The sequence below is a fragment of the Micropterus dolomieu genome, linkage group LG06 (genome assembly GCF_021292245.1).
Source record: "Micropterus dolomieu isolate WLL.071019.BEF.003 ecotype Adirondacks linkage group LG06, ASM2129224v1, whole genome shotgun sequence".
Classification (NCBI taxonomy): domain Eukaryota; kingdom Metazoa; phylum Chordata; class Actinopteri; order Centrarchiformes; family Centrarchidae; genus Micropterus; species Micropterus dolomieu.
This window is the reverse complement of record NC_060155.1, coordinates 11,278,043-11,300,388: the sequence shown is the minus strand read 5'-3', so window position 1 is coordinate 11,300,388 and position 22,346 is coordinate 11,278,043. Positions and strand designations below refer to the sequence as shown.

The 22,346-nt window shown below is 38.3% G+C and overlaps 1 protein-coding gene across 2 annotated transcripts; it reads left to right on the top strand.

Moving 5' to 3' along the window:
* The first annotated feature begins 1,739 nt into the window (after positions 1-1,739).
* Positions 1,740-22,321, top strand: LOC123972839. 2 transcript variants are annotated; one of them, XM_046052547.1, is made up of 25 exons: positions 1,740-1,891; positions 2,985-3,114; positions 3,346-3,513; positions 4,595-4,732; positions 5,794-5,945; positions 6,825-6,928; positions 7,039-7,228; positions 8,912-9,043; positions 9,412-9,555; positions 10,475-10,610; positions 11,060-11,210; positions 13,157-13,299; positions 14,244-14,355; positions 15,030-15,093; positions 15,352-15,555; positions 15,661-15,806; positions 15,954-16,072; positions 17,066-17,187; positions 17,303-17,400; positions 18,107-18,243; positions 20,070-20,194; positions 20,329-20,474; positions 21,095-21,197; positions 21,313-21,449; positions 21,733-22,321. In XM_046052547.1, the coding sequence occupies exons 2-25, from the start codon at positions 2,985-2,987 to the stop codon at positions 21,845-21,847; spliced, it is 3,216 nt and encodes a 1,071-aa protein (XP_045908503.1). In that variant the 5' UTR covers positions 1,740-1,891; the 3' UTR covers positions 21,848-22,321. The 2 variants fall into 2 exon arrangements, with proteins under 2 accessions (XP_045908503.1, XP_045908504.1); XM_046052548.1 differs by lacking the exon at positions 1,740-1,891 and adding an exon at positions 2,362-2,382.
* The last annotated feature ends 25 nt before the right edge of the window (positions 22,322-22,346 follow it).

Sequence of the window (22,346 nt, the reverse complement as noted above, 5' to 3'; positions counted from 1 at the left end):
ATTAAGCGTGTGTGTGTTTGTGTGTTAAGAAAATATATATATTAAAAATAAAATAAATAATTGAAACAGTAACGTGTGTGTGTGTGTGTGTGTGTGTGTGTGTGTATATTAATGTTAATAAAGCAAATGAAAGCCAAGAATTTCAGCAACATTTATCCTGCTAAAACTTCCCTAGAGGACAAAGTGGCCAAGCTCACCAACACATTTTCCAATATTTGATCTTGATGCTGCCTTTTCAGCACGTTTTTAGTAGTTTCGTTTTCTACAAGCCACTCCCTCCACCTCAAATAGAAACTGATACTTAACAACAACGTCACATGACTAACATGTTAAGGTAAGGTAGTTTACTTAAATGTCTCCTTTACATGTCAAGGTATGATTGTTTACTTCAGTTTGTCCTTTCACTAATGGGTTAGATGTCACAACAGAATCTGTATTTTCTCCAAATGAGCCTATAATCTATTGAGTTTGAGGTGCCTGGCTGATGGCCTCGCCGTTATGTCTGGATACTGTTCCTTCAGGCTCTAACAGGGACAACACTGAAACTAGAATAAGAAATATGTCATAATTTATTATCTTAATTAGCCAACTGTTCGATTTCTTACTCCCATACACAACAAGTTTGTTTGCTGTGTACGCAAGCGCAGTGAATTTTCCTGCCTTTTTAACACCGTTGTGTCTTTTCGCAGCAGATTGGGTAACACTTGAGACACGCCCACCAAACGGGAGAAAAAATACCTTGAAGCCCTTTTCATATACAGTTTATGCTTGAAGCCCGTTGCAGAGAAACAGTTTCCATAATTATCTAAAAATCTATACAGATGGATCTAAAAACAAACAGGAATGTGTGGGAATTGGAATACATATACCAGAATTCAAAATAAATATCTCAAAACGATTATCAGATAGGCTATCCGTATATACAGCAGAAATAGTGGCAGCCATTATAGCATTACAGTGGGTTGAAGAGGTCAGACCTGACCTGATATTATGCACAGACTCCTTAGCAGTTATTAAAAGCATTCAGTCAATGACATCTGTTGAGAAGACCTACTGATAGAAATGTTTCACAGCTTGTTAATATTACATCGGGGAGGGATAGATGTTCAGTTTTGCTGGGTGCCAGCTCATGAGGGAGTAAATGGAAATGAGATTGCAGACAAACTAGCAAAAGAGGCATTACAAAAGGAAATAACAGTTCAAATACCGCTAGGAAAAGGAGAAGGAAAAATAGCCATTAAGAAGAAAGGTAATGAAATATGGCAGAAATGGTGGGAGGAAGACAGGAAAGGAAGGAGTTACTATAAAATACAAAAGTCTGTCAGTAATAAAAATTATAGCGAAAGCAACAGGCGGGAGGAAATTATTATGACAAGACTAAGAGTAGATCACACAGGACTGAATGGCACCTTGTTTTTACTGGGGAAAAGGAATAGTGAAAACTGTGAAAACTGTGGGGTTAAAGAAAATGTTGATCATATCATTTTGCACTGCATATTGTTTGAGTTGGAAAGACAGATATTTCAAGATAGGGTTCAGGAAGCAGGGCGGGAATGGAATCTGATGGATACTGGGAACAGAAGGAGAAGAAAAGGGTATAAGAATCACCAGGAAGGCATTATTTAAATTTCTTAAAGACACTGGGTTGGTGAACAGAATATGAGAGCACCTTATTGAGGTTGATAGCTGAGTGATATGATGTTACACACTCCAGTACAGTAGGTGGCGGTATGCACCATGCCCCATGGTGTTGCGACCAACAGGTGCATGCTGGGTCCGGCTAATTGTAAAGTCTGGTTAATCTACAATCTATGGGTTAAATGCTGAAATGCTGGTGGTGGAGACTTCAGGTGACTTCTGCGTACACTGAGAAACTTATACCGTTAGTAAGGTGAGGCGTTTCTGCTGATTGAGTGCTTAAAACACTTAAGAGGAGCTCCGTGTGATTAATTTAGAGAGTTTGAGATTGACAGGTTAGCCTATACTTTGAGGCTGAATGAATAGACAAGTTGAAGCTAAAATTGTGAAGGACTTCGAGGACAGTATGATTTAATGCACACATTCATACATTATTATTTTGTTAAAAATTTAATTTTAATTTTAAAAATTTAATTTAATTTGGCTAGGTTTAATTATTCATAAAAAAAACATTACCTGGCTCTTTTAGATATAATTTCTAGATTTAGTTTTGTATAGGAGGGCTATTTTGCTACGTCGTATGCACTGCTCATTCAGTTTCAATGAAGTAAAATAAAGTCAAATCATACTCAAATGAATATTTTGTTAAATAAGAGGTTACTCTGCTTGAGTGTATTGTACACTTGGTAATGCCACTTTAGAGAAACAGTTTTTGCTTCAGTGGCAGGAAGTTCTCAGGCTGAGGTGAGTGACTTTCCAATGGAGTTTGTTTAATGTTACTTGTTTTTGTAACATGCCCACCCTGTCGGCAGAAGATATACTGGAAATTATTAGATACACTCTTTTAAAAATATGTAAGTTTAACTATACCAAATTCTCTTCACAACCAGACTAACTTAGCTCTTTAGCTAGTCACAGTTTGTTGTAACTAAGCTAACTGAAGCCCAAGCCCGATAGGGTAGACATCATTCATTTGTAGTTAATATTGCAATTTATAGAAATGTAATATTATAATTTATAGAAACATTTTCTGTAGATAATAAAGTGCTGCAGAGAACATCAGAGTGAGAAGGTGTGGGGGGGATTTATATCAAATGAACTGAGAATGTACTTGAAGTTGAATGTCTCATTTTCATATTTTGTCATGTGTTCTTTGTGTCCATGTGCTTTACATGCTGATCGGCACTGTCATTTTATATTTTTAAATAATAATTGAATAATACTGTACCATAATCCAGTGTGCTACTAGCCTGTGTGTGTGTGTGTGTGTCCATTTGGAACACACATTCAAAGAAATAGTGACTGAAAGTATCTTGATGTTGTTTGTATTTATTTTATTTTTTTAGATGGCCGCTATATTCAACATACTTGAGCAGTTCAGACTGGAATCTTACTACAGCCATTTTTTCTCATTGGGCGTAAAGGATGAAAGAGATTTCTTGGATGGCATAACAGATGAAGATTTAAACCGCATGGGTGAGATGAACCTCAGCTTCAAACCAAAGACTAAACATTTTTACTAAAATTGGTATAAAACAATTCAACATACATACATCTAGTTTTTTTTTTTGCCTGAATATGTAATGTTTGTTGTACTGGGTAAAAATTTGATCCATTTACATGGCAGTACAATCCAATACAGCAATCCTGTAATACATTCCTTTTTTGTAAGATGTTTAATATTAATCCTTTTGCACATTTTCACAGGTTTAAGTCATGTCGAGAAGAATCGTTTTTCAGCAATGAAAAACTTCATTCAGAGACTCAGAGCTCCAGAGCGGCAAGTTCAAGCAGTGACGCCTGTGCAGAAATCACTGGAGCCGTTCTGTCTTCAGTACACATACCCCAAATGTCCTCAACCAAAACACATCAAAGGCAAGGGGAACACATTTTTTTTTTGTTTCTGATCATTAGATGAACTTGGGCTAACCACTAATTTGTTGATCAAGCAGTAGTATTGGATATCGTTTGTTTTTTTACTATTCCGGTGCCAAATCAATACTTCTAAAACAGTTCCAGTGTAGGTACCAGATCTGCTCGGGGTCCTGCACCTGCCAGTAACGTCACATAACATAATTGGCTGTACGTTTGTATGACGACGTGGCAGATTGTGATTGGTTGCATGTCGGAGTGTTTACAGACATAGTTTTTGCAGGCCCTTGAACCAACTACGGAAAGCTCTGGGAGAACTTGAAATAAAGCAGTACTTATTAAATGGGACTTACCAAAGCCTGACCATCAGTTGAAAAGACCTGAGAGCAGAATGGCCGTGATACCGGTTAATTAACGTTATGACGCTAATGTTAGCTACCGATCAAGTTAAGCTAAAGTGTGTCTGTAAATGTGAAATAAAACAAACATTTATTGATAAATACAAACCCCAAGCAGATCGGATAGCTATACCTGTAAATGGGGCACACTGTAGTTTGTCCGAGATCTGACCACCCGAGCACATCTGGTGCCTAAATGGTGCCTGAACCAATACATGCAAAAAACCCTAAAATTTTTAAATTTAAAATTCTTTAAATTGAACAACATATTAACTGTTTAAAGTTTATTTAAATAGAAATATAAGTAAATAAAAAACATAAAAAGTTTACATAGCAAATTCACAGTAGATAAAATCTAAGCCACATAACCCAACTACAATAATTTAACACTAAATAGCAGTTATTGTCTGACCGCAAGTGAATAGCGGTGGCGCTTCTTACGTCTGTAAGGAGCACTAGAGTGAGAGTAGTTCAATCGATATACATACTTCAAACCAAATTGTGCGTTCTAATTCGTGCCCGTAGGAACCGGTTCCATATTGATACTGGGTTTGGTACCCAACCCTATCGAGCAGTATGCAGTGTTGTGTCAGAAATAAGATGTGGTGATTGTGTTACAGAATGTATAGACCTCCACATATAACTGAACACGGCCCTGCTTAACGGTGGTTGTTTTGAACTTACAGATATGGATCCAGTACAAAACACGGTTGAGGACCTGATGTTAAGGATCGGTCATCTTGAGAGTGTTGGCAATTCCAACGGAGTCTGTCTCTACACTGTCGATGGGATGCCCCTAACAGATGATCCCTTCTTCAACACATGTGAGCAGACACCGTTTTACAGTGATGCTTACTAGGCTTTTACTAAGTTACTGTTGCCAGGAGTCTTTTTGTGTGTATTTTACTGAGCTTGTGGATACAACAGTGACAATACATTTGTACTGAAGCATCTGTAATCTTGATCCAGGACACTGATAATGCTTTTCGACTATCTCCATGCCCCGACCACAAGCGCGTCCAGTTCTTTGGCTGCAAGAAAATCAGATATGTTTGAAAATTGATGTAGTGTTTGGGACAGCGAGGTGTAGACGCATCTTTGAACTAATTGAGAACCAGCTGTGAAACGGGCATGAGCACAGATTCTGTGCTGACTTGAGGGTTTTTGTCTCGTATCTAAGAACTGGAGCAAAAGTCTTGTAGCTTGCATTTGCCATTTTTCATCTTTCCATGACTTAAAGATTTGATTGCATAATATGGCATTTATGTGTGCATAGTAAGTAGGGTTGCAACTAACAATTATTTTCTTGATTAATCGATTTTTGTTAAAATGTCTATAAAGGTCTATAAAATGTCAGAAAATTGTGCTAAATATCCAAGACGTTCTTAAATGTCTTGTTTTGTCCATAAGATATTTAGCTTACTGTTATAGAGGAGGAAAAGAAACAACAAATATTTACATTTGTAAATAAGTGACTTAAAGCGATCAATTGACTATCAAAATAGTTAATTTAATAATTGCAGCTAATTAATTATTGCAGCTCTAATAGTGGTTTTAGTGAGCTTATTGCTGTAAAAGCAGCTATGATCATTACTTTTTATATTAACAATGGATCACATGACTACTTGTATGTGAAAGGGTGCAAACTTAATGATCAACCTAAAGAGAATTGCCATCCATCTAAGCTTTATAGCGTCTTTCAGCTCATTGTTTTGGTTTTACGGTCCACATGTTTACTGGTTTGGCTCAAGCTGGTAGCTGTTTTCAGAGGGAAAGCTTTAAAAACCCAGTGTACACTACCAGCTGCAAATAAATTCTAATGTTGATCTGTACGTGACGGGTTGTGTGTGACCATATCAACTTAAAATGTCGTCTACTCAAACAGGGTCTTTGAAAGACAGACATATTGAAAGTGGAGCTGTCATTTATGCAATCTTTACACCGAAGGAAAACCTGAAGCAGGCTCCTCAGATACCAAAGCGAGAGGTTGGTGAAACCTATGGAGACGACATGGTTCGATGCCACATCATGCTGAAGGTGCGTCTTAACAATATTGGTCATGATACAACTGATGAAGATATTGGCAACTAATGAATGGAAATTATTGTACGAACTAAATATGTTTGCTTTATGGCCCAGCTTAAATGTAATTCATGAACCATATTTCATATTAGCATGATCATAAATCCCTTTTAAAGATTATCTAACCATTATTGTGTTACAGTAACAAGACAAGCGTCCCTAGGGACGTCTCTTCTGATCACAGCACAAGCAAAGCAAAATGTTCAACTTTCTATATAGCCAGAAACCTTGGTTGGCAATATGTTTCAAGCTCGGTGCTCCCGAGGAAGCACTCTATGTTTAGTATTTTAATATTCTAGGTGATTTTGATTGTGTTTTGTGGATGCAGGCACATCAGAGGTTCTGATTAATACTTTTTGTAATCAAGAAGCTTCCAAATTCTTTCGTTAAATTTAACAATCACAACTTAGCAATAATGTAATAGGTCACCGCTGTGTGTGTGTGTGTGTGTGTGTGTGTGTGTGTGTGTGTGTGTATGTATGTATGTATGTATGTATGTATATGTGTGTATATATATATAATCAACACAATGTTAATTAAAGACATTCAAATTGTATCTTTCTAGCCCAACTACCATAGGCAGTGCTCAGCTTGTTCACTAGTTTAGACACAAAGTCATAACTAAGGCAAGTAGCCAATCAACGATCAAAGATAGAGTTCCAGCAATAAATTGGGTATCTACTAGATTACTGTGGTGCAAATATACATGACATGCAAATAATGAAAAATTATGCTTTGGGGCAGAAAAACGGCAGTTGAGTGAGTATAATTCTGTCATTTTATGATTCTACTGACCCCGGGGCATGTGTAAAATATTTTAATTGTTTCATACAGGGAGACTTTGAGGTGATGGTGAACTTGGCAAGTGACACCATGACCAGCCTGAGACTCAAGTTGGCAAATGAAAGTGGAATCCCAGCACATGTCCTTTATTACAAGTAATCATCACACCACACATTGATATTATGGTTTGTGACCTTATTTGTCATTACAGGTGTCTTTACCCACATAGCACTTCTGGTCTCTCCTGTGCTTATTTTGTTTGCAGAGGTCAGCATAGTGCTGGTGACACTCTGCAAAGTTGTGGAATCTCTGACGGGTCAACAGTTGCCTTTTCTTTGTCCACCTTCTCTGATGAGACGCCACATGATGAGACATTCTTCATTAATGATGTTGTGCCTTCAGTCCAGCAAACCCAGAAAGGCATCAGTGTGTTCTTGTCTTCACTTTATGCTGTTGTAAGTAACTATCAGTAGCGTACACAATTTGATGGATCCACCCAAATCCATGACTGCACTCTGTATGTTCACTGTTGCTTTACCTGGTCAGAGCTTGTAAAATATCTACCATGTCCACGTTTTGTAACGTAATACCAAGTTTTTTTACAGAGTGAAGTCTGTGTGAAACGCATACCTTTTTATAAGAGGAACGCTACCCCTCCCCCACCCCACCAGTGTGCTGATGTCTCTAGAGCACCAACATTTAAGTTTACAACAGCAAAATCACTATATAAACTCAAAATCGGATGTCAAAAATACTGAGTGACGTTTAGAAAGAATAAAGAACTCCGATATCAGTCCTCCCTCCTCCTCCTCCTCTCTGCTGTTATTCACGGCCTGCGGGTAACTTTATTACCTGGTAGAGAAGAGTGGCCGGTTTATCTCAACCTCAGTTGCTATAACGATGTGCCAAATTTTAAGCTCCGTGGCAAACTAAAATGAACACACCTACTACAGACAGACTGCTTTCAATTCAGCTTTTTTGTAACTAGGGATGAAACGATTACCGGTTTAACGGAAAACGATGGTGAAATTCTTGACTGTTATTATTACCGTACCCATTTTCATTACCCATAATCAGGTCAGACTTTAAATTGTATCTAATACTGACGTGCATTTCCATCATCCTCACCTGTACGTTTAGTGGTAATTAGCATATGTTACCATGCTAACACTCTAAACTATGGTGATCTATTATGCCGATTACACATGATTAGTATCAGCATTTGTTAGCATTGTCACTGTGAGCATGGTAGGATCATAACTGTGGTTAGCAGGCTGAAATTAGCATTTAGCTCAAAGCACCACTAGCATGGTTGTAGACATTGTTTCCTGAAAAAAGGTTTTTAAACTGATCTGAAAAGATGGCAAATCCAGCATTAAAGTTGCCTCCATTGTAAAGTAACTTTATAATAATAATAATTAATCTTTATTTTTTCAAAAACAAGTTACAAAGTGCTTCAACAAGTGCAAAGACAACAATACAATACCCAAAAGACAACAATACGAGCAAGAAAACATTGAAAAAACCAAAATACATGTTTAAGATAAATATAAAATAAGTAAAATAAAATAAAAGGGATAAAAGTATGTTTTAAGAAGGGACTTAAAAGAGTTCACTGACTCAGCCGACCTGATTTCCTTGGGCAGGCTGTTCCAGAGCCTCGGGGCCCTGACAGCAAACGCTCTGTCCCCTTTAGTTTTCAGTCGAGACTCTGGAACAGACAACAGACCTCTGCCCGAGGATCTCAAGGTACGTGCTGGTGTGTATGGGACTAAAAGGTCAGAAATATCACTAGGTGAGAGGCCATGAAGAGCTTTAAAAGTAATCAATAAAATTTTAAAGTCAATTCTAAAACACTAATAAAAGGCAGTTTTGAAATTGGTCTAAAGTTTTGATGGAGGGAGGGATCTAAACCAGGTTTCTTTAAAAGCGGGTTCACGCAAGCCGTTTTAAAATAATCAGGGACACAACCAGTAGATAGGAGCTGTTAAAAACATAGCTCAAATGGGGCCCAACAGAATCCATAACTTTCAGTAAAAACTTTGTAGGTATTACATCACCTACCTTTATCCTACCTTTCACTGTTGGCTTAATTATACATTATTTAAAATACATTTCATTTTATTTTTTTCTTCTAGAAAGGTCATTATAATAATGATCAACTGAAGAAACTGATTTCCTACATACGAAAACTGACTGGATGTAACCCTCTCGGCCAAAGTTTGCATCAGTTACTTTGCAGGAATGAAAGATTAACCAGGAACCAGAAGGTAAACAATATGAACTGGTATAATTCTGCCTTTAATATACACTGTATTTTGCTTTTTGAACTGTTTTCTTGTGCTCCATTGCATTTTGAGGATTGGTGCATTTAATATACATAGTTTAAAAAAAAATAAATAAATCTATAAAACGTTTTCTGTTGTGTACGTATATATCTTTCTGTCTGCACTACAAACAAATGTGTATTCACCTTCAGTGTATTGGTCGCTGCAGTCAATATCTCAACAGATAAAATTCAAATTTTCTGCTCTGTAGTGGGAAGATGTTTTCCTGTAATTTGGGTGAACTGAACCTTTTACACAGTCACGTGTTTTCACCAGTACCCATTTCTTCTGATGCTCTTCTTTTGTTGTAGATTGCAGTTGTTGAAGGCTTGTACCTGCTCTTCAGACAACTTTTGCCTCAACGTGGAAGACAACGAGGGGAGAAACTCATTGAGGACCTGGATGTCTTTGAGAATTCACTGTACTGCTGGGCACATCTCCTGTCAGAAGCAAAGGTTAGATGATAACGAAGTTTAGCTAATATTAGCTTGTGAAGCATAAACCAGTAACTTTAGACTTAAGTTCATAATTGCCAGTATTTTGTTGGATGTTAATATATCGTTAACACCTTTTTATGGAAGTTGGCATTAGGGTTGGGTGATGTCTACAAAATTTCCATCGGACGATGTCTACAACGAAACATTGGGATGGACGATGTCATCGGGTGCGCACGCGGGGGGCAGCATTCGTTTTATGTGCATGTGTTCTCGCACAGACTTCACTCGGAAAAAACTGGAAGACTATTAACTTAAGTTACAAGTCGCGGTGGATATTTTACGCACGGACCAGGTAAAGCAGCAGTGAACACACAGAGTGCAGATGATGGTTTCAGTTGTTTGATAGGCTGCGTCATTAATAAGCCGGCGGCTCACCTGCTGCTGTGTTAAGGGATCGCGGGTGGATATATACAGAAAAAAGACGATTTCTCAGTCTTTTAGGCGATTTTATAAAACATACTGCTGATGGAGTAAATGGAGCAGAGTTGGAGAGAGGGTTAGAGAGAGACAGGCGGGTCAAGTCGGGGTGTTAACCTGAGGTGTAACATTAGGAGTGTGTCAGAGTGTGGGGAGAAGAGATTTCCGAGTCAGATGCAAAGCAAACTTAAAAACAATAATAATGTTCGTGGTCATTAAAACCAGATCAGGTCATTCACAGGGTGGTATAATGTGAAAATTTTAGATTTTTCTTGCTGGGGGGGCGGAGGTTTTACTATCACGGTACCGGCTCAACGTCGTGATGTCTTGTCAGCCATCGCCGATGAACGATGGCATCGTGAAAGATGATTTGAATGTATTTATGAATGCATCGATGTGGATTCAGGTGTATCCAATGGTTGAGCACTTAAGTAATGACCGCTTTGTCTTATTTTGACAGAAACAGGCATCAGACTGTGAGAGCTATGCACCAATCACTCTTACGTCTGAGAATGGCAGCCGTTTCTGTGAACCAGTCAGAGTCCCTGGAGTACCTGGTACCTTTGAGCGAGCATACGTTCTCCAGAAAATCAAAGGTAAAATTTAAAAACATTGACAAGTCATAAATCCGATCAGATTGCACTATGTTGAGGAGACGCACCATAGTGTAGTATTTATCTGAAAAGAGGTCAATGAGAAGATGCAGAAAAAGCAGCCCCACTGTTGACGGATCTGCCCCCCCCCCCCTTTTTTTTTTCTTTATTGGGAAGCAGCAACAGGAAATGCAATTGTACTTGTTTATAAGGCCTAGCACCAGAAAAATGGTCTACGCAGCAAGATAGGGAAATTTTTCTGCCCTTTTCATGAGCTGATCTGTTTTGAATGCACTCTGAGGAGCAGTACAAGTAGCTGCAGTGAGCTACTTGGATTAAGAGCTGCGGCAATAGTATTTGTACAAATTCTGTATTTTTCTTTCAGAACTGTATTTGTTAAATAGGTGAAAGGTGTTGTGCTATCAGCTTCACCTTCCTTTCTTTTTGTTTAGATGGAGATAAAATTCCAAACTGCACTGAAGAGATTTTGCAAGAAACATCGTTACAGAGAGCCAACGACATTGAAAAGATCTTGCTCAGTTTGCCTCCATCCTTCAGAACATATCCTCTGTGGATTCATCGTGACAAGACGACTGGTCAAAAGTATGTATCAGATTTTTACTTATCATAAAAGTACTTTAATGAAATGCCTTTTCTGTTTATTTAGACAATTATTACCTTTGCTGTTTTTTTGCTGCCTAGTGATCTGCTCTATATGGTCATCGATAGATGTATTTTGGCATAGACTGCAATCTTCATGACATCAGTGTTTTTCTGTTCTTAGCGCTATCTAGCGGAAAGCTAATGTAATGTTTGTCCTGATTAAGGCACAGGGCCATAATCAGGGTACCCGCGGGATCTTGAAAGTATTAAAGTCTTAAATTTAAGACCTGTACCAAGGTCTTAAATGTTTTCTTGTCCTTCCGTAGGATTTAATTTATGCCCTAACGTCATAAATGAATACTTTGTGTGTGAGACTTCATAATATTCTCCGTTTGGTGTGACTCTGTTATACGGCAGTACAGGTAACGTTACTGTTTACGTTAGTGTTTAGCTTTACGCTGCGGAGTGTTCGCGGTGCACGAGCTCTGGCATCCAGCTCTGCGCGAAACAGTCAGTTGTTAGTAGCACGTCAGAGACGTTTTCTTTTCTAACGTTAGCTCGACGACTCAGAATGGGCAAGTGTCTGAAATTCAGAAAGCCAGAGATACGAACAAGTTGGCGGACGAAGTTGAGGACAGTGGCGCTGAGGTTAGCACAGCAAGCTGATCGGCGTGCGAGCCAGTCACACTGTGGCGAGCGCTAATGGAACAGCAGAGCAACGAGGACAGGTGTGTATGAGACGAGGACCGTGTCTGTGTGTCGGGGTTGCACCGCTGTTGAAGTACAAACACACCCCAAGCTATAGTGTGTTAAATATGAATGTATTAAAATAAAATGTTTTATTAAATTCATGTGACTTCGTAAATTTCTTGGGCTTAAAATTCATACAGATTTTTCATTAAACGGCAGTGAAGTTGGTATTAAATCTTAAATTAAATTTGAGAATCCTGGGGGGTACCCTGATAATATGTTAAACACACAAATACTGTTTACCCACCTCTTTAATTATAAGGCATATAATCCATTGCCTTATGCAGAGTTGATATGAGTCCGTACTAAGGTTGGAAAATCATTACATTTTAGTTTAAGATTAAGTGTAAAATGCAGATTAAGCCAATTATTAGATTTAAACAGCAGATTGATTAGAGTTTTTACACATATCATTAATATGTTGTACCTCACCACACAAAATGTGATCCTAATTGGCAGCAGGGATATCAGCAATCGTATCCAATTGTCAAAAGTTGATACATCATTAATGGGCACAACCCTCTTCTGTTATCATTCTGAGGCCAAAATGTCCACTTGTACATTCCACAATAAAATTGCCACGATATTTTATAAGCCTTAAAGCTAGGGTAGGCAATTATTTTAGCATTATTATATTTGTTATTATATATTTGTTTACATCGCAACAGCAATCAATAAACTGTATAAAGCACAGCCAATTGGCTGGCCTACCTGCGCCCTCTGCCCGTGCACTCACTGCGCATAAAAATGTGTTTGTTTTCTAGCGGTCTCTTGCTAGTTCTCTAACATTTCCTACCCTAGCTTTAGTGTTCTCAAGGTGGTTACACATTTGCCATTTTGACACCCAAATGGTAAATCTGCAGCATTGCACATACGGACAGGTGCATTAGTTGGTAATTCCATTGAGTTTGGTGGTCCTGTAGCCTTTTCTTTTTATTGCCACCATATTGTCACTTGTTACGTTATAGACTGATTGCTATGACATCTGCCACATGTATCATGTCAACAGATGAAGCCTTCTGAGTTGCTGATATCCATGACTTGCTCTCTAGTGTCATCATGTTCTCAACAATTTTTTAGCCCCTCCAAGTGGCAAGGCTCTGACAATGAGCATAATGGTCTATGTTTCTGTTCCATCCAACAAAGTTTTGACTTGATCCTTGTTTTTTTTACTAACCTGTACAATTAAATGGCAGTTTCCAGATAAAAATGAAGAAGACTTTCGGAAACATGGTGGAAGAATTAAAATCTCCCTCCAATCAATACCTCAATGTGACCCCACCTCTACATTTGAAGGAGTTAGGACAGTGTCAAGCACACCTTGTTCTTCTGAGTGAAGGTACTCTATTTAATCACAATCTGGATGGGTCATTTGTGACTGAACATGCATTTTTCAAATGGCACTGGCACCTATTTTAAAGGGCAAGACACACTGGCAGGGTATGAATCACATTAAAACGTGCACCTATTGTTTTTCTTAACCGATACACTGGTGTGGTGTCAGCTGCACCAGAGAAGAGACACTAGAATGAAATGGCAGTGCAACAGGACAAGAAACAAGAATCAACCAGTGGTAAAAAGTCACAATTTCTTAAGCAGTGGGGCACTAGTATAAAGTTGCATAATTAGGAAATACTGAAGTACTAGTACTTCATTTGTACTTCCGTACTTCCAAATTATGCAACTTTATACTAGTGCTTCACTGCGTATGATAGGGAAATATTGTTTTTATTCTGCTAGATTTGACAGCTGTAGTCACTTAAATACAAAAATATAAACTTTTAAAATATGATGCATTACTGTTTATTAAAGGCCCTCTATACCCACACAGGTGTTTCCAGTCATGGGGCTGATTAGGCTGCTCAGGTTGGAGTTCTCCAAAAGTCTTTATACTTCATGAGAGTTAAGCAACAAGAAAAACTAACCGATCCCCTGAAGTCACAAAAACATTTGTTTCTTGTAGCACAGGATGATAATAAAATATTATGGTGTGTGCATAAGAAAAAAAATCCCTTCAAATCTATAAAAAAACAAAACCATCACATTCATGTCGCAAACGCGCACTTCGTATGATGTGTTCAGTTGTGTGGACGTGACGCCCCACAACATGGCCAGTGTGTATTGCACTTTTGCAGAAAAATGTCAACATTATGTACTCAATTCTGAATCAATCTCAAAGGAACTTCCCATTGGTGTTCTATACTTCCTCTGATATTTAGTGCCATGTTTGTGGGAAGCTTTGTAATGTACATTTTGAGGGGTTTTTTTTTTTCTCTTTGTCAGACAACCTTGGTGTCAGTTTGTGTAAAGAAAAAGGATCCCCTGACATGATCCGCGTGCTTGATTGTTTGGATGGAAAAACTAAAACGGTGGATGTGAATCTATTGGCAGCCAGGTAATGTATAGTATCTTACATCAATCTAATGTTTTCCAGCAAGGTAGAGTTCTAGTAGAATACTGTGTATTTTTATTTTGTTTTTATTCCTGTCTATAAAGGAATTGGGAAAGAGGGAATCTATTATATTTCTGAAATGTTTCATATCACTTCTTTTCACAAAAAAGTATATAAGAATAATTAATAATAAGATAATAATAATAATTAATATAATAAGAAAATATACATTTTTGTGAATTGCCCCTGCTTTGCATTAAGCAAGTAGGGTGTGAGCATTTTACTGAAAACCAAACTGTTGTAGTTTTAATATGTTAAATGAAAATTGGACTGTAACTCAAATCAGAAAACCTCTTGTTTTGCCTAAAGCCAATACCAAAGACATCCAGTCAAGTTATTAGAGCCAATTTGTGGCCATTTCTGTGCATAATGTACACACACTGTAGGTTTTATTTTCCAGTTTCTATTACTATTTTTATTTCACCTGCACAAATAAGGACATCACACTGACAGTCAACTTGATACAGTTATATAAGTAGTGCACAAAATGAGAACAGATGAGGCAGCAGTAAACTATAAATCAAGGTATGTGCAGTGCCACAGTGTAGCAGCTGATGTATTTTCTTTTTAACTGAATGAACCTCTGTAAAAGTCATACTGTTTTGAAATTAACACAGGACTGGTGACCACAGAGATGACCGAACATTTGTCACAACCAGGCCTCCAAAAGAGGCTATACTGGTAACACTTTTCTTCTGAAGAAAATGGGACTGGCAAGAGAAATGTTACATTTATTTATTGCTTAACTGTTGTAGAGCTGTCTTTGTAAGTTTAGAGTCATTGTACCTGTAGTAATATAATGCATCTTATGTAGTGGATTATGTTATAATATTCCATCACAAGCACTAGGTTTTTAAAATTTAATGTAAAGATGTTTCTATTAAAATAGCGGAAGGACACATTTATTAAATGATGACTCCTGACTCAAATTTCCATCAGGTGCTGATAGATACAAGCTCTTCCATGGAAGAAGAGTGCTATGTAGGTGCAGAAATACAGAAGATTAATGCTGTGAAAGAGCTCTTTCACAACTTTGCAACAAGGAGCATGGCTTATGATTTTCATCATGTCATTGGCCTTGTTAAGTTTGACTCCATGGTGAAAACTCTCCACACATTTACTGAAAATCTGGAAAAGTTCAAGGTAAATTCAACCCTCTTCTATTTTAGAAAATGTTGTCTGTGTGTAATGCAATAATATGACTAAATGGATAAGAGTTTTTTTTGTTTTTGTTCCCCGCATTTGTAGGAACACGTACGTAAGCTTGAGCCGAGTGGATGTACGCTGCTGTACGACGCCCTGCGACGTGGGGCATCTGAGTTGGAAAAGGTCAAGACGAGGTTCCCAGATTGTAGACTTCACATCATTTGTCTCACTGATGGAAATGATTCTGGGTACATTTCTTTCTCTGTTTTAATCCGTTTTTGTACTTTGTTTATATTTGACCTGTTGAACTGTAAGCAGTAAGAAAATTCAAAATGTCAAACTACAGATATGTGATATTAAGTGCGCTGACATCTTATTCTTCATTCTACCCATAGATCCTCCATAGAGCCAGTTCCCGTTACAGCCAAACTGCTCAAATCTAACATCATTGTGGATTCAATCCTCCTTGGAAATGTGGAGAACAACATGTTGCATGGAATCAGCAATGCAACTGGTATGGCAAACTGTTAAAATAATGCCATGTATATCAAACAGCAAATTGACTTGATGGAATTCAAGGGATCTCATACAACTCATAATTATAGTCTTATTTAATGTTGTTGACAAATTTTCCCCCCTTAGCATTATTATTATTTTTGCTACAAGGTTGAAGATATTTGACACCAAATGGGTCAAGCATACATATATTTGTTAATTTCTTTTACGTTTTTGAAAGAGACCATACATAAACACCGACCGAGGTAGAGAGGGTTAGGGTAGAGAGGCAGAAATTGGCAGTGAAAGGTTTACAAGTAGTATATACCATGATGTGTACATTAAAAAGTTTGCAGAGAGCACATTGTCGTGTGTGCATCTGTGTTTTACAGTCACTGTTATTACTGCTAGAGCTGGGCAACAAAACAATGATAATTATCGCAATATAGTTTTCCTCAATAAAAATATTAACAAATTTTCAATATATCGTCAATAAATGTTTAATTTTATTCATTTGAATCACCAATTAGCACTTAATTTTTGTATTAAGATATTTATTTTGTTGAGGAAAGGGTACGGGAAAAAAAAATTTCCTAATTATAATTGTGGAAAAAAAAGATTTTATCAGAATCATTTTGAATGTTCTACCTCAGATTTGTGAAGTGACCCACTTGTTGTAAAGAAAGAAACCACAATTAACAATCTGGTTTCTTCAACTTTCACTCAGGTGCCAGCCTTTAAACTTAAAAGCTGTAATGATTTTACATTTATTGTGATAATTATTGATATTGAATGGTATGAAATGTTTTTATCGTTATAACATTTTTGGCCTTATCGCCCTGCCCTAATTACTGTTACTCCACCATTGCCCTGAAGTGACCTCATTCAGCAGCCTCAGCCACCAGGAAAATAAGTTCAGCCTGGACGCTTGGCAGCAAAAACTGAAAACCGCAAACTCTAAACACAACCTCTTTGACGGTTCAGAACACTCACGCATCCGTATTGCTTCCAGGTGGTTGCTGTTTCAAACCACAGACAACCAAAGAGGGTCTCAGGCTGTTTGAGATTGAGACATTGCTGTCTTTGGAGCAGCGGAAACTCAAGGATCAACTTGACCCGTCTTCCATCAGTGAGGTTGGTTATTGTAGATCATTGTCCACCATTTTGTTGGAAGTGAGCTGAACATGAAACGCATCCGTTTCACACAGGCATAAACTCTGCACATTGCCTAATTTATTTGTCCTCTTAGAGTATTTTGTCAAACATCTTCGCTACTCATGGGTATGACGAATGTCCAGAGACTTCCTTGCCAAGCCAGATAAACAGCAAAGTGACAGTGACAGAGAGGTGAGTAATGGAAGCAACCATTTTGTTTAGGCTGATAATAAAAATGGTCAGGTTAATAACAACCATCTCCGTCTGCTGACGATCACTTTATTTTTTACCTGCTGCCATATTTAGTCTGATTTGTTAACCTAATAGGTTATGATTTTTGAACTGTAGCACAGAGATCAATTTAACAAGGAAGCTTCTTTTAATGTGTAAAACTTCTACTTTGTTAACTTGAACTATTTCATGACAGTGCTTACAAAAATATTTTGTTGTTCAGGGTAAACAAGACTAAGACTCCACAGCCAAGTTTTTGGTGCACAGTATATTGAGCTAAATAAACAAAGATAATGCTAGCATGCTGATGCTAAGCAGGTATGTTAAGCCAACTATGTTCACCATTTCAATTTAGCATAGCAACATTTGCTAATTGGCACAGTGGAGCTGGTGTTGATGGGAAGGTGAATAGCTTTTCAGGTATTTGGCCACTAATTGAAAGTATGACCTCTACCTTGATGAAAAGTCAGGGGATCACCGAAGTCAGTAAGCTTCATCCTCTGAGCTCCATGAATGTTTGTATTAATGTCAAAGTTATCTATCCAGTGGTTGTTGATATTTTTGTCTTGATTATGACTTCAAACAGTAATGGTCATATTTTGGGGCAAATTAACTGTTTTTTGTTTGCATTACATTTGAAGCATTAATAAGCTCTCTACATAAATAGTGCTCTGAAAAAGAAGATTCAGGAGTCAAAGAAGGGGTGGTTCCTGGAGAAGGACAAACGTATCCTGGAGGAGCTGAAGAGCCTGCATTGTGACCCGCATCCCTTCTTTAGAGTCTTTCCATCAGAGTCGGACTTCAGTAAGTGGCCAGTTCTCATATTGGTATAATGCATTTTTGTAATTTTTTTCCGGGAGGCACACTACTGTTTTTTGTTGCACCATAACGTGGAACCATGGAAGGAATCAGAAGGAGCTTTATTGCCAAGTAGTCTTTTACACATACGAGGAATTTGCTGTGGTGATAAGGTGCTACACGTAGACAAACATACAGTAATACATAAACATACATACATAAATAAATGTAGAAATATATAAATATGGAATAGAAGAACGACGTTGCAGATATATACATGTGCATTATTCTGGGTCTGTGCCGTGCAGAAGTAACTCAACGGAAGAGAATATTGTGTACATATAAATGTATATTTTTATGTTGTCAATTTATATAACAACAAAGATCAACAACAAATATGTGCAACATGCCAGGTCTGTGCACGACGAGATGAAACCGTATTTACATGTGCAGAGACATTTGTATCATTTGTAAGGGGGGAGTGTCAGTGGGGGACCCGGGTCTTGTTAATGAGGCTAGCTGCAGACAGGAAGAAACTGTTTTTGTGGCGAGAGGTTTTGGTCCTGATTGACCGCAGCCTCCTGCCAGAGGGGAGAATCTGAAACGGTTTGTGACCGGGGTGGGAGGAGTCAGCTTCAATCTTTCCTGCACGCCTCAGTCCTCGAGGCGTACAGGTCCAGAACAGAAGGAAGATTGCAGCCAATCACCTTCTCTGCAGAGCCAATGATGCGCTGCAGCCTGCCCTTGTCCCTGGCAGTGGCAGCAGCGTACCAGATGGTGATGGAGGAGGTGAGGATGGACTCAATGATGGCGGTGTAGAAGTGCACAATCATGGTCTTTGGTAGACTGAACTTCAGCTGCCGCAGGAAGTACATCCTCTGCTGGGCCTTGAAGTCCTGGGAGATGATGGTGCCCAGGAAGCGGAAGGAGTCCACAGTGGTGACTGGGGAGTCATACAGGATGATGGGGGGGAGGGTGGGACTGGGTTCTTTCTAAAATCCACGACCATCTCCACTGTCTTCTGAGTGTTGAGCTCCAGACTGTTCTGGCTGCACCAGGTCACCAGATGGTCGATCTTCCACCTGAGATGAGCCCAATGAGGGTGGTGTCATCTGCAAACTTCAGGAGCTTGACAGACTGGTGACTGAAGGTGCAGCTGTTGGTGTACAGGGAGAAGAGAAGGAGGGAAAGAACGCAGCCTTGAGGATCCGGTGCTGATGGTCCTGGAATCAGAGACATGTTTTGCCAGCTTCACGTGCTGCTTCCTGTCCATCAGGAAGTCTGTGATCCACCGATTGATTCTCAAAGCGGCAGTAGAACTGGTTCAGCTCATTTGCCAGGCGAGAATCGTTTATATGGAGTGGAAGACTTTGGGTTTATAGTTTGTGATCTGTCTGAACCCCCTCCAGACAGAAGTGGCGTCGTTTGCAGAGAACTTGTTCTTTAGTCTTTCGGAGTACAGTCGTTTAGCTTCTCGCACCTCCCTGCTGAACCTGTACTTTAACGCCCTGCACCCGGCCCTGTCACCACACCAGTCCGGTATCAGCTCACACAGCCACGTCTCCGTGAAACACAGAACAGTCCTAAAAAATGTATTATGTACTATATTCAAAAACCTTTTCTTTTTTTTTTTTTTCTAAAGTTTACATAAAGGCACTATATGAAAATGTCCACATTACCACCGTAGTCTTAGAAAATGTTCTCAGTGAAACATGTAAAGGATAAATAATTGTGTTGACCACTGGGCAGTAAACCTTGTTTTCAGGTATCATCAACTGCATTTTGCCATTGCTTGAAGTTGTTTAATAGCAACAAGCTTTTTTTCTTTTCAGCATTCTGGAGGATTCTCATGCAAGGCCCTCCTGACACACCATATGAGAAAGGAGTGTTCGAGCTCTATTGCCAGTTCGGCCCTGATTACCCAGTGAAGCCTCCACTAGTCCGCTTTGTCACACAAGTATCCTGCCAAAATACAAACAGCTGAAATGTTTTTGCATTTGTTGTTCATTGTTAATAAAGTAATGTTAATTGTTAGGAAATGTATAAGGTATTCTTTTTTTTCCAGGAAAAAAATTCTTAACATAAATACAGGTGTACCACTGCAATATCAACACTGTGGGCCGCATCTGTCACAACATATTTGACCGCAACTACAATGCACACATCACCATGAGAGAGGTCCTAGAAGCTGTGTACGGACTGCTCATCATCCCTGAGCCTGACGATCCACTGGACAGGTGAGATTTACACACATTCATAAATAAGTCCCACTTAAGGTAAGGCAGGTAGACACTGAAGCCTTTTTTTTTTTTTTTTTTTTACCAAGAGATATTTCTTATGTTAAAGGTGTTTTTGACCCATTTCCAAAGTTCAGTCTGTCCTATTGATTTAAAATATGGTGGAAATAGCTTCATTGTATTCATTTTGCTTTGAGCTCATGATTACGTTTGACATTGATTATTTGATCACTTTGAGAAAATGAGAGAATTATTGAGAAGTTCACACGCTGAACGTCAAGTGTTTAGATGATTTTGTGTTTACTATCTTTCAATAATGAGGCTTTTTGATAACAAGCTAATTTTACAAATACAGTTAATCTCAACTAAGAAAAAACAGGTTTCTTTGATAGATTGTACATGATGCATAACAAAATTCTAACGGCAGTTTCAGAATAGATTAGGACTGGTGCTGTCCTCTTTTATTCTACCTAGTGGAAATACAAATCAGTTTAGGGCTATAGGAGATTGTGATTTGATTTAACACTGTAGAATGACCGGCAGTACCTGTATTTTTAGACGGTTACTTAAACTTGTGATGAAAACATGTTTGTTTTTGTTTGTTTTTTTTTCTTTGGAAGCATTTTGGCTGAGGAATTCCTGACGAGCCGTGACGTATATGAACGAGAAGCCAAGAAACATACAGAGGAAACTGCAGGAAAGTCGATGGATGACATGGAGAAAGTAAATGAGCTCCCCTATATTACCGTTAGACATTACCTTTTTCCCCATTACATAATCTGTGTCCTCCTGGCTTTAAACTAACAAACTGTTTTATGTTTTGGGTTTTTATTTAAAGACATTGGTGGATCCTGAGCAACAATTCATTCCCCAACATCTGATCTGTCCACTCACCAAGAAGATGTTTATTGATCCTGTGAAAACAGTGTACGGCACTGTGTACGAACGCAAAGCCATTGAGGAACATCTGAAACAGTGAGTTTGTTTACTACTGTTGAAAATTAAATTAAATATGATGCGGTTGCCTAAATGACTGATATATGTTTAGAAACCACACTGTTTCATATGAACCCGTCTTTTAATGGAACATCTTAAAGTCCATGTGATGAATTAGACCCACCATCTTTTACTTGAAATAATAAAGACAAAAGCAGGTTAAAGTCCGGTCACAAGTCTGAAACCATTATCACCTCCCCAAAACAGTCTCTGCAGCTGCATTGCCATGTGTTTTCCCAGTTGACTGGACGCTCTTTTGCAGACACGCGTATGAGCCGTTGGCCGGCCCAGGGCACGAGCTGGAAATGAATGACATCACAGCCGACCAGGACATGAAGAAAATGGTGATGGATCATCGTTCTCGTCAAATAAAGTGAATCTGAGCAAAACATTTGAAGCAAGTGCAAGTTAGATATGCCTCTGTACTCTCCCACATATTCAGCTTTTTGAAGTGATCAGTAAATGCTTGATAAGCTTGTTCATACTTTTACTTTCATATAATACCTTTCAAAGTTTGTTTTCATTATCGTTCATTCAGAAGGTAATACAATTATAGAATTTGAATTATGTAATGATCATATTGTAGCCTATACATTTTGTTGTTGCTTTTACTGAATAAACAAAGGAGGGTTTGGTTACGTGTCTTTTTTCCCTGAGACAGCTTCTACTTGACAGTAAATAGTTTTCTCTGTTAAGACACTTGTGGTTGGAGTTAATTGTATTTAAATGTTTGATGTTTCTTTTCATGCTGTCATATTTTGACCATTTTCTAACTCAAATGTTGAATGTATAACTTTTAAGGTAATTTAGATCGTTGTGACGACAATAATAAAGGGAATTCTAAGCACCCAGTCCTGGCTAATAATTAAACATTGT